We start from the raw sequence: 13,083 nt of genomic DNA on the forward strand, positions 1-13,083 counted from the left end.
AGCATCAGTTGTTAAATTTGGTTTAAGCCAAGCTTAAATAAAATGCATACAAAATATGATTATTTATAGCTCTTTTGACTGGAAAGCAGAAAATTCTGTGTTGTTTCACCATATTTGCTAATTTTATTCTGATGCAAAACCTTCTAAATGCAAATCATTTTGAAAGTGAATAAAATACTTTCCAAGTGATCTACCCTGCCCTTTTTATATATGAGTTCTGTGATGCTGCCTTCTTTTCAGTACATGTTCCTTTGCTGCCATTTGGCTTACATGGAGATTGTGAGCTATAACCCATGGCAGTCAGTTTCAGAGTCCTCACTCCAGTGGGCATCTCGTTTCTCTGCCACAAGTTTGATGAATTGAGAGTGACTAGCATAAAGCTTGAGTTTATCACTGATGTCCACCCATTTCACTTTTCCAGCATCATCTCCAGCTTCTAAGGTAAGGTTATCCATTATCTCACCTGGTTACCAAAGAAAAAACATCATCAAGAAAAAGTAATTTATTCATTTCTTTTTTCAGCATAATTCTGTATCTTCAAGTATTGTTACTATAATAATCTTAAATCATCATTATATTAAGTGGCCAAGTGAATTAAAAGCTAGAATATTCCAAATTTCCCAAATGCCCAAATTTTAACTAAGTTCCTAAATTTTAAGTGACAGTACCAGTAAGAAAGCTTTTCTCTTTAAAAAGTAAAAATATTACCCTTAAAAAAAAAAAAGAGAGTTCACATTAAATAAACATGAAAACTCACATCAAAATTCCAGAAGGATTACAGATTTAAATGTTAAAGAAATGAAAGAAAACAATTATTGATGACTCACTTTAGAGTCTTAAGGTAAGTGGACTTTTCCAAGTATGACACCAAACCAGAAACCATAAAATAAAATATTTAGTGGGGGGATGAGGTGGTGGTGGGATGAATTGGGAGATTGGGATTGACATGTATACACTAATATGTATAAAATAGAGAACTAATAAGAACCTGCGGTATAAAAAATAAATAAAATAAAATTCAAAAAAATATTGAGTTATATTTATAAATACATATAAATATATTTATTAAAATATTTATAATTATCAAAAATTAAAAATAAATGCTTTCAATCACTGTTGGCAAGCTAAAGGGCATATTTCTGTAGGACAATTTGGCAATGTTTATCAAGAGCTTTTAAAAAGCAAATGCTCTTTGATGAGCATTCATTCAAAAAATATCAGAGTGCTTCTTACACACCAGACTCTGTACTAGGCACTGGGGATACAATAAACAACCCAGCAATTCCACTTCAAAGGATTTATCCTAAGGAAATAAAAAGACAAGGCTACTGAAGTATTCAAGCCAACATTATTTATAACCAAAAAGAGAAAAAGGGACATAACCGAACTTTCCATCTAGAGGGCACAGATCATTAAATAAATGATAAGACAGCTACACAATGCACTCCCATTAAAAGTGAAGCCGTTCTATAAATACCGATATGGAAATATGTCCATAATATATTTTTAAGTGAAAATTCAAGTAACAGAACAGAATGTACAGCGTGGGCCCGTTTTTATTTGAAAACAGCTATATAAAATCTGGAAAAAGATAAATCAAAATGCTAACAGTGGTATCTTTGGGAAATGAAATAACTGGTGCTTTAAAATTTTTTCCGCTTTATGTCACCTATTTTCTAAATAACTCATTATAAACACTACATCCTTTATCTTTATAATGATTACCTTTAAAATAATAAGATAATAAAGCTGCTTCTTAAAAGAAAAGAATCAGTTGAGTATTTCAGCATAATAGGTTTCTAAATCCCAGTGCTAAAATGATAGCTCTTTGTGTATCTCACAGCAACTACAACATCCAATTTTCAATGGAGAACCAGAATTAAGAAGTAAACCTGAATCTAAAAGTTAAATTAAAATATCTGAATATCTAAATAACAGTGTCCTCTAACATGCTCTTTATCAGATCTAATAATGTCTAAAAAGCATCCTCCCCTTCTGGTCACCTAATAAATTACACAAAACGGAATTCTAAAAAGTTTAAAGCTTATAGTCTGACATGTGAAGAGCTTGGAAGTCATCACTCCCATCTTCACACAAAAAAAATCTGAACAAACTGAAAATCAACAACTCTTTTTGGATCCATCAGAGAATTGAGGTCACAGGGCACAATGCCACCCTAAAAACTGGAGAGAGAGGCAAATACAGAGAATCACAACTTACCAGGAACAGAATCCCACCTCTGGAGCTAGCAAGTGGTAGAAACATTTAAAAGGTAACTGACTAATTTTTGGAAACTGATCTGTGAACTAGCTTGAGAGAGAAAATCTCCTGGAGGCACAGTCTTGGGGTGGGAGGGTCACATTTTCAGGAGTTTTACCTCCAGGAATGCCAGGGTAAAGACAAGAAAAATCCCCACTTTACCTCCAGGTTCTCAGGGTAAAGACGAGAAAAACCCCCACTTGCTTGCAGCAGGGAGAGGGGAAAAGTAACCATTCTGAAATAAGACAGAGCATTCTGCCCTTAAGGAAAACTATTTTACCAGTCCTAACCAACCTGGGGGAAGGGAAATACCCAACTCTAGCCTTCCTGTCTCGCCTAAGGAGTGTGTGGGTGGAAGGAAGAAGCTGAGAAGCCGCAGTGAAGGTCACAGCCCAGGGGCCCAGGCTCACTGAAACACTAAGACCTAATCGTCGGGTTCTCCTATGATTCTCCTCCAAAACCCCACAAACCCCCTCCCAATCCCACAGCAACTGGGATTCCATAAAATAACAGGGAGTGTAGCTGAAAGAATTGCGTGGCTCAGACCTTATTTAAGTAGTCTCTAGAGAAACCCAAAGACAACGGAAGAGACGAAAACAAAAACCCCGGAGGAAATTTTAGCCTCTGACACCTACAATTACAGCAAATAGTAAGTACAGCCTAACTCCTAGTCAACTAAACATAAGACCTCACACTAAAGATCTATTTACCTCAGTCTCTTTTACTGGATACATCATGTTCACCTTTCAAAAAAACTAGAAGGCATGCTACAAGGCAAAAAGCACAGTCTGAAGAGACAAAACATCAGAATCAGACTCAGATATAGCAGAGATTTGGAATTATCAGACCACAAAATTTTTTTTAAGTTCAGAGAGAAAATAAAACAGTGAAAACAGTGATTTGAACAACTCAAACACTATAAAATCAACCTCTAGAGGGTCAGTCGTTGTTTTTTAACTCCAAAAATAAATAGCTAACAAATTTATCAGTACTTAAGTTGTAGAGATCTGCTTGTAAATTATATTTGCATACTTCTCCTTCTGAAATATTTCTTGTAAGTTCTCAATACCAGGATGAATTATTCTAATACTTTGGTTAGAGTTGTTGTTTGGAAGTAATGAAATTGGTGCTGGGAGTTTTCCGAAGTTCAACAAGAATGTAAAAGTGACAGATCTTCTAGTTCCAGCCCATTTTGTAAGGAAAAAAACTGAGTCCAAGAGAACATGTGATTTGCACAAGGTTATACTGAGACAGGAAGGGGGTAGGGCACAACCTTTAAAAGAATGACAAAACCATTGCAGACACTACATAAACTGGTTAGAACCAACTAGGTCCAAGATGGTGGATGATTCCACTTCCACTAGATCTTGAGCCTCAGTATACGCTCATTGCAATACATCAGCACGCTAAATGACACACCCACAGGTGCCATAACAGTTCCGAGGCTGACCATAAAAGGAAAGAAGTGGGTGGTGACCCAATTCCTGGAAATCCCCACCCCTTCCCCAAAATAGCTGGAATAATCCCCCCACTCATTAGGCTATGAAATCACCCAGCCCATAAAAACTAAATGTCCCATATTTTGAGGCTGCTTGCCTTCTGAGATGGCCCACGCTCTGTCTATGGAGTGTGTATCTCCCTGAATAAATCTGCTTTCACTCGGCTTGCTCTTGTATTCCTTCCCGCATGAAGCCAAGGACCCTCACTTGGCAGCCCGTCCCAGGGACTCGCCTGAGACCTGGGATATGACCATCCACTCGGGCCCTATTTTTCCTGCAACAATACAACTTAGAAAGGAGCCATGAGTGGAACATTCAGTTCTCTGACATGGTACCCTCATTTCATTATGCTACAGATGAAAACAAAATATTTAAAATGTCATCCAATTCAGCAATAAAATATGTTTCAAAAGAAGCCAGCCATTCAACGTATGTTAAAATCATAATTAATTATTAAGAGAGCAGATTCCCACCCACCCCCTAAAATTTTTAAATCCATTGACCAGAAAAAAACCTTCGTTTAAAATTTTTTCAGTACTTGGAATTTTTTTGGTATTGTTTTGTATTTTAATAATGCATGCTCTTATAAAATTATTTCAAACACTAAGACATATAAATGCCATTTCCTTTACCACAGCCATACTTCCTACCCAAATCTCCAGTTGCTTTTGTTTTTATTTTACACAAATGGAGTCATACAAACAACTTGACAACTTTAAGGCACATAATTTTAGTCTATAAATTTAACCTTAATTTTATATGCTACCAATGGATTAAAGGATATTAGTTACTGGTAACACTTTTAAAGCTTTCTTCTACATATTCTTTTTTTTTTTTTTTTTTTTTTTTTTTACATATTCTTTTAATATAAACAATCTGCTTTCATACAAATATAATCCTATAACCAGTAGTTGATTGACTTAAAATGCTAAAATAGTCCAGATTTAATTGTGCCCCAGTAGTCTGCTTCACTTAAATTGGATCCTCTAATTCAGTTAGCTTAATAAACATAAGTAAAATTACCTGTTTCATCATGGTAATTCACAGCTTCTGTCTCCATCCATGCATTATCAGTGTTTCGAGGATCATCAACATAACCTTTATATATCTATTTTTAAAAGGAGACAGACCGAAAAAAAGTGTAGGGTGAATAGGAATGGGTAGAGAAAAGCATGCTACCTTCATTAGAATCAGAAATATCCTGTTGCAAACAATGCACATTTAATTAACATTAGTGAACTGTACACTTAAAAGTGGTTAAGATGGCAAATTATATGTTATGTGCTTTTTATCACAAAAAAAGAAATGTAAATATTACAGGACCTTTAATGTAGCATTCAATACACTTGTTTTACATTTCCCAGGGAGCGAATTCCTTGATGGTCCAGTGGTTAGGACTCAGTGCTTTCACTGCCAGAGCTCAGGTTCAATCCCTGGTCAGGGAACTAAGATCCCACAAGCCGCGCAGCTCGGCCAAAAACCATTTGATGTGACAATGAAATTAAGAAATTAAGAAAACAGGGACTTCCCTGGTGGCGCAGTGGTTAAGACTCCACGCTTCCAATGCAGGGGGCCTGGGTTCAATCCCTGGTCAGGGAACTAGATCCCAGATGCATGCTGCAACTAAGAGTTCACATGCCACAACTAAGGAGCCCGTGAGCTGCAACTAAGACCCAGAGCAACCAAATAAATAAATTAAATAAATAAATATTTTTTTAAAAAAAAGAAATTAAGAAAACAATTCTATTTACAATAGCATCAAAAGAATAAAATATTTTTTTAAATAAATAAATAAATTTCCCAGGGAACAATATTCTCAAGAACATTTTGAGGCAGCTTTAAAATTCATAAAACCCTCAACACCTCAGACTCTAATTTCAGAATTTGAGAATAGTCATATTTGGGCCATATGATTTTTTTAAGACTCTATAAGTATTTTTCTGTTTTAATAACCTCTGTGATTACAGTTTTAGACATACAAAGATAGATTCTTGTAGTTAAAAATCTATAAATAAGGTTAGTAAAGACTAATATTTAAGCTATTAATACGTGAAAAGATTTGAATCTAGCCATCTAACACAAATGTGACCCGAAACCCAGACAGCATATTGATAGATAAATAATTAAGAAATCCTAATTCTATAAAGAAAACAAAGCAATTCAAAGAAAAGCCAATAAAAAAGAAAAGAAAATCTGCCCTTTTCCTTATTATTAGTGCACATATACCTTATAAAGTGATTTTTTTAAATCACAAAGGGTATGTAGACAAAACAGCCATGAGACTTAATGGTTATGAACAAGAAAAACTCTGAATAACATAATTTAAAATGTAAATGTCCTTTCAAAAAAGCTGAATTCATGCAAATTTTTTAAAAAAGAAAAGATTTTCCGTTAGATGGGTGAACTCACTGTCACATTAGCTCAAACCTAAAGAAAAATTAAGAGGAAAAAATGTATTATAATAAATGATGTAACTGGCCTAAAGTTGGACTATAAAAATTTAAGTAGAAATCTATTTACAGTGAAAAGCTACTACAATTTAATTTGTTTTTATGAACGTGTATTTCAAATATACAAGTATTTCACTTTATTGAGAAAATGATCTACCAGATTTCCAGGTGAACTTTAAGTAATTTTCATTAATCCCCAGGACTAAATCCTTCCTGGAAATCTTCATTTCTTACCACTAGATGTTCCTGGCTGAAGAGCTTGTGCAACTTTTCCTCTAATTCTCTCTTTTCAGCACCAGATTTCTGTAAGGAGTTGAGAGCTTCCTCACCAAATTCTCTTCTCAGTGTGGCACTAATCTTCTCTCCTGGATCCACCATTCCCTAAGAGTCACATTTTTGTTTAAAAAAAGTAATAAGCTTTAATTCAATCAATAGATATTTACTGAGTGATGCAGTGGACATATATTGCTCTATCTGCCCATAATCTTCTGTGATATGTTCTTCTCTAAATCATTTGTTTCTAGTAGAAGCAGCTTAGCAGCGTATCCCATATACTCAACCATAGTAATTAGTCCAAAGTTAGCCTACGGTCAACTGAGCCAGTCAGACTCCTTTCCTGGTATCTTCCAAAGTCAAGCTATGGAAGGAAGGGTTGGAGGCAAGAAAGAATACAGCAAATTGATACTTTCCCCATTGGTCGTTCCATTCCAGCCAAACTGACCTCCTCAATGTTCCTAGGATGTGCCAGATATATCCCAACCTTAAGGCCTTTGTACCTGCTATGACTTCTGCCCAAGATGCTTCCCCCAGATATCCACATGGTTCACTCGTTCACCTCCTTCAGATCTTTACTCAAATGTCACCTTCTCAGGAGACCTTCTCTAACCACCCTATCGAAAATTGCAAACTCTCGAACACTTCCTAATCTCCTTCCTTGCTTTAGTTTTTTCTTCATATTGATATTTATCACCTTCTAACATGACAGTAACTTGCTGATGTTATATTATCTGTCTCCCTCACTGGAGCGTGAGCACCAAGAAGACGAGGATGTTTGTTTATGTTGCTCTGCTGTATCCTCAATGGCTAAAATATTAGCTGACAAAAGGCAGATGCTCAAAATATACTGAGTAGATCAACGACTCTCAAAATTATATTAACGACAACAGTTCCCTGACTGATCAGAATTTCAAATGACAATACAAATATAAGATCCTGTGATGATATCATTGTATTTTGCATTCAGCACTGAGTGAAGTTTGACTATTTGGCTCTTATAATTAGCCTAAGCTTTTGTCACCGTCAGCTACAACCTTCATTTTCATTCCATTTTACCCTATGAAGAAAAAAAGCCATTCCTGCAGATAGGAGAATGTGTATATGAAGAGCCATCCTCTCATCAAACTATCTCCATTTCACAATATGGCATAAAATATAAAACCCACTACTGAACACATACACATTTTTAAAAGCCCCTTGCAATATACTACTGACATGAACCCAATAGAAGTATACTCTTCCTGATGATATTATGAAAACTCAAAAAACTACAAGGAACAGTAATAGTGTTATCTTTTTAAAAATACTAAAAATCTTACCTTGGGCTTGGAGTAGGTGTTGAGTTCTGAGACGAAACCCAACATTAGTGAGTATCTACTATGCCAGGTGCTTTATATGCTATTATCTCTAATCATCCTGCGAAATATATATGATTATTTTTAAAACAAAGGTCTGAACTCCATATCACTCAGCTCAAAGTGGAAAGGTCAAAACACAAGCCCAAGTCTAACTCCAAAGTCCATGTTCTTTCCCAAGGGTTTTAGAATTAGACTCAGATTCTAACAGCTTTGTTGTATTATCCTACATTTGTCATTGACAATGATACTTTACTGCAAAAGAATTACTGGGGAGGAATGGAGAATAAATGAGGTAGAAAAGATCCATACACAATAACCTTGTAGTAAACAAAGCAACTAAAGAGAACTTACAACACTGATTTGACTTAATTTTAATGCTTACCCCTGGGATTGCCCATTCTCCACAGTCTTTCCTTTTTATTGCAACGAACTGTAAGATGTTTTTCCCAGAAATGGGATGGGTAATTTTATTTCCACTTCTGTCCCTTTTCCACCTATAACAGTAATGTAAGGTCATAACTGATTTAGAACAAAGACCAAGGTTCTATTTCAAGCTTAAGACAAAGCTATAAAGATATATATATTTTTCTTTATAACAGAGTATATATAAATTTACCTCAAATCAGCTAGTTTTGTAAAGAAATATTGTTTTGTATTAAAAATATTCTTTATTTAGCACTGTTACAAACCAAGACAAATGTCTACTTTCCATAAAGGATATTATAGTCTCCATAATAAAAATTCAAGATATAAACAATTTTTACTACTTAAAGTAAAATTTATCAAAAAAAATTAAAAGCAGAACAGAATTGAAAAGAAGGGTCATAAAAGATTTTTTTTTTAATCCAAGGATCCTTTTTAAGAATTTTAAGTAGTGAAAAAGATCTGTAATATTTGCTTTTAACAGTTCGCCCTACGTTTTCAGAAAAGCAGATTATATGATACAGGTTCAGCTGGTCTCAAAAAAAGTGCTTCTCAATCTTTATCCCCGCTTTTGATAAAAGAAGTCTCACACTATCCTTTAATTTAATTTTATATTTCAAATTGAATTGCATTTTTTTAAAGCATCGAGGAACGTTAATTTCAGAATGTGCTTTTTCTAACCACAGCCTCCTTCACAAAGATGTTGATAAATCTCCCCTTCTCTTTCCCTACACCCACCACATCTACCTCCTCCTGCCGAATTTTAAGAATAGTTTTAATAGTCCCTTAGGCAAAGATAAAGATTTTGAACTTCCAGTACTAAACCAAAAAAGAAAGCCTATGATCTAATCATCACTCCGCATGAGACTCAATAAAATATACTAGTTTAGAAGACCTAAATAGACATTTCTCCAAAGAAGATATACAGATTGCCAACAAACACATGAAAGGATGTTCAACATCACTAATCATTAGAGAAATGCAAATCAAAAGTACACCTCACACTGGTCAGAATGGCCATCATCAAAAAATCTACAAACAATAAATGCTGGAGAGGGTGTGGAGAAAAGGGAACCCTCTTGCACTGTTGGTGGGAATGTAAATTGATACAGCCACTATGGAGAACAGTATGGAGGTTCCTTAATAAACTAAAAATAGAACTACCATATCACCCAGCAATCCCACTACTGGGCATATACCCTGAGAAAACCATAATTCAAAAAGAGTTATGTACCAAAATGTTCATTGCAGCTCTATTTACAATAGCCAGGACGTGGAAGCAACCTAAGTGTCCATCGACAGATGAATGGATAAAGAAGATGTGGCACATATATACAATGGAATATTACTCAGCCATAAAAAGAAACGAAATTGAGTTATTTGTAGTGAGGTGGATGGACCTCGAGTCTGTCATACAGAGTGAAGTAAGTCAGACAGAGAAAAACAAATACCGTATGCTAACACATATATATGGAATCTAAAAAAGAACAAAAAAATGGTTCTGATGAACCTAGGGGCAGGACAGATATAAAGACGTAGAGAATGGACTTGAGGACACGGGGAGGGGGAAGGGTAAGCTGGGACGAAGTGAGAGAGTGACATTGACGTATATACACTACCAAATGTAAAATAGATAGCTGGTGGGAAGCAGCTGCATAGCACAGGGAGATCAGCTCAGTGCTTTGTGACCACCTAGAGCGGGGGGAGAGGGAGGGTGGGAGGGAGATGCAAGAGGGAGGGGATATGGGGATATATGTACATATATAGCTGATTCACTTTGTTATACAGCAGAAACTAACACAACATTGTAAAGCAATTATACTCCAATAAAGATGTTAAAAAAATTTTTTTAAATATAGTAGTTTAGATATGAGTGCCCAAATTTCTTTATATTGTGGCTGAATACCATATCTCACCCATAATTCCCCCACAAAAGAGTTCATAGTCTAGCAGTGGAGCTAGACATGTATGTGAATAAACTACAAGAGTGACAGCTTGATGAGTACAGTAAACAGAAATGAAAGAATAATTGGTATAAGAAGACAACATCTGTTTTTAAGGATGCCAGAGAGAGGAAACAAAATTATAAAGTAAAATAATGTATTCAAGAAACTGAAAGTATATGTGGCAACATAAGCATCAGTGAGGGAAAGATAGATGGTGAGGCTGGAGAAGTATGCAAAGAATTCATCAAATTCATCTGCTTAGAGAGCCAGAGAATATTTTTTAAGCAGGGAAAAAGCCATTAGCAATTTGTATTTTAGAAAACTCACTCACTTTGACAAAAGTTTGGAAGTTGGTTTTGAGGGAAGCAAGGCTGGAGGCAAGAAAACCAGCTAGAAGACTGTTACCATGGTCCAGGTACAAGACAATGAGGACAGGACTGAAGGCAGAGACAGTGAAAATGGAGAAAAGACAGATTTTATTTTACGTTTACTTTTTTTTTTTTAGCCTTTACTTTTTAAAAGTCATTTATATAGCACTTATTATGGACCTGATACTGTTGTGCTTTAATGTATTTATCCACTTAAGCCTCAAAACCAGCCTATAAAGTAGCTGTATTATTGTTTTTATTTTACAGATGTGGAAAATGAGGCACAGAGAAGTAGATAACTTGCCTGAGGTTGCAGAGGAAAAAAGTTGTGTAAACCAAGATTTGAACCCAGGCAGTCTGGTTCCAGAATCTGCACTCTTAATCACTATACTATTTTACTTAAATTAAACAAACAGAATTTACACTAATTAGGTAGGAGGAGGGATAAGTTGGCAAATGATGGTTCTGTCCACTCACAAACGTTTACTAGCACCTACTACACCTCACGTGCAAGGAGCTGGGAAAACAAAGACTAACACAGAGCCTCTGCTGCTCAGCCAGCCAGCCAGCTGGCCAGTCATGGCTAGAGCACCGGGAAGAGAAGCTGAATAGAGAGAGATGCTGCTGGGCAAAAAGGCAGGACCACACAGATGATGAAAAGCTTGCATATCACGTTTACATTCTCAGATTTTATCCTCAATGGACTCACTTAAGGATTTTAAACAGAGTAGTTTCTTGTTATGTTTTTGTTAGTACCAAATACATTGTCACTAAATTCAAAACAAAATTTCTTGATACAACAGAAATAATATATCATTTTAACTAGTGAGCCTCATTAACATTTATTAAATGCTAATGATATTCCTATGTAGGATTGATATTCCCTCCCTACTTCTGATGGTCCACACCTTCCTGTTTCTAACCAAAACAGGAAAGAAAATCATACCGCCATTAACTTTTGACCCGAGTTTATTCACAATAATATATTAACACTTCCCCTCTCATTTAGACTTTAAAAGGTATACAGGAACTTCTGATAACTTCCCATTAAATGTGGGAAATCTCTAGGAGAGGTATCTGGGAATCTAAAAATTTAACACTTTCCCTGGGGATTCTGAACAAGAAAGTTTGTGAAATTCTGCACGATTCAATGCTATTTTGCATCATGAAGTACTTGGAAGAAAAGGGGATAGAATCTTTGCTTTAAAAGTGCCTGTGTGATTCTTATGATTACTCATTAGTGAAATACTGGTGTAAAAGAGAAAGCACAATATTTGGAGCCAAATACCCCTGTTTCAAATTTCAGATCTACAAGATTTAGGCAAGTCACTTAACCTCAGTAAGTCTCCACTTTCAGAACTATAAAATAGATATGTTAATACCTACCTTGAGGAGTTCCTGTGAGAAACAAATGTAAAAACTAATAATAGCACCTAGCAGAGTACCTGGAGTAAAGCAATATTGTTAACAATTCATTTAATCTTGTTGATTCTTTCTTCAACATCCTTCATTCTTCTCTTCCTTCCATTTCTACTGCCACTCATCTATTTGGAGGGACTCATCAGTTAATAATATATGTATTACTGAGACAGCAAAGAAATCAACTTAAGATTACTGTTGAAAGCTAGTTTCTGCCACTTGTGGGCTCTTTTATAGCCTTGGACCATCTCTAAGCCTTCAGTTTTCTCATCTGTATAACAATAAAGTTCAAAAAGTCTACCATTTCAAAACCACTTGACACAATCACCATGTTTACTCTCAGTTGCTATTTGGTTCACCACAGATAAAGATAAGCTAATTAGAGACTAACTTAACTTTCAAGACTCTGGCTTCCCTTTTCTGCCTCTTGTCTCTTTGCTAGCATTCTTGCTTCAAATATTTCACACCTTCCTGTTTTTAGACAGCCTCACCAAAATCAAAAGAAACTGATACTACCATTAATATTTACTTATATTATTTTAACTACATTCATTAATAAGAATATATTAACTCTTCTCATCTCACTTAAACCATAAAGTTTCTGAAGGAATTCTAGATGGATAGAAGTAGGTCAGTATGTAGGTAGATAGGCAGGCAGGTAGGTGGGTAGATGGATGAATGAATAGATGGAAAATAAAACTGCGGTTGGGTGTGGGGTAAAGATACCTTTTGTCAGAGGAAATTGGACGGGCAAGTACGAGAATAAGATGGGGAGAGAATTGGTGCCTCCCCCAGAAACTTGAAAATAAGCTTCCTTAGAGTTAAACTATGAAATCATTATTATATCCCAGATCAGAGAAAACAAAGTCTCCTGTAAGAAAGGAAAGCCCTCAAAATATCAAAACAAAAAAAGCAAGAATATTGAGGTATCTGCATTATTTAAAGAAGGAAAATGACAAGCACATGTGAGGAGAGAGGTTGTCAGTGAAGAAATCCTAAAAATAAAAAATAAATAAAAGAATGACAGAGATGATGGAATATTCCACATGTGTTGGGAAGACGACTCCAGTGGAGATGGCTAAGTC

At 35.5% G+C, this 13,083-nt stretch overlaps 1 protein-coding gene across 2 annotated transcripts in view; it reads right to left on the minus strand.

The window, feature by feature from the left end:
* NUDT9 (nudix hydrolase 9) overlaps positions 1–13,083 on the minus strand; it is a 33,444-nt gene continuing 20,361 nt past the window's right edge. The window contains exons 5-8 of one of the 2 annotated variants that reach the window (XM_061191748.1): positions 8,225–8,336; positions 6,443–6,589; positions 4,782–4,866; positions 1–463 (exon numbers count right to left, since the gene is read on the minus strand). In XM_061191748.1, coding sequence (XP_061047731.1) covers positions 285–463; positions 4,782–4,866; positions 6,443–6,589; positions 8,225–8,336 — 523 coding nt within the window. In that variant the 3' untranslated portion in view covers positions 1–284. Of the gene's footprint in view, positions 464–4,007; positions 4,047–4,781; positions 4,867–6,442; positions 6,590–8,224; positions 8,337–13,083 lie in introns of those variants that run through there. The other variant, XM_061191749.1, reaches the window with a different exon arrangement.

This window comes from Eubalaena glacialis, chromosome 5 (assembly GCF_028564815.1).
Source record: "Eubalaena glacialis isolate mEubGla1 chromosome 5, mEubGla1.1.hap2.+ XY, whole genome shotgun sequence".
Lineage (NCBI taxonomy): Eukaryota > Metazoa > Chordata > Mammalia > Artiodactyla > Balaenidae > Eubalaena > Eubalaena glacialis.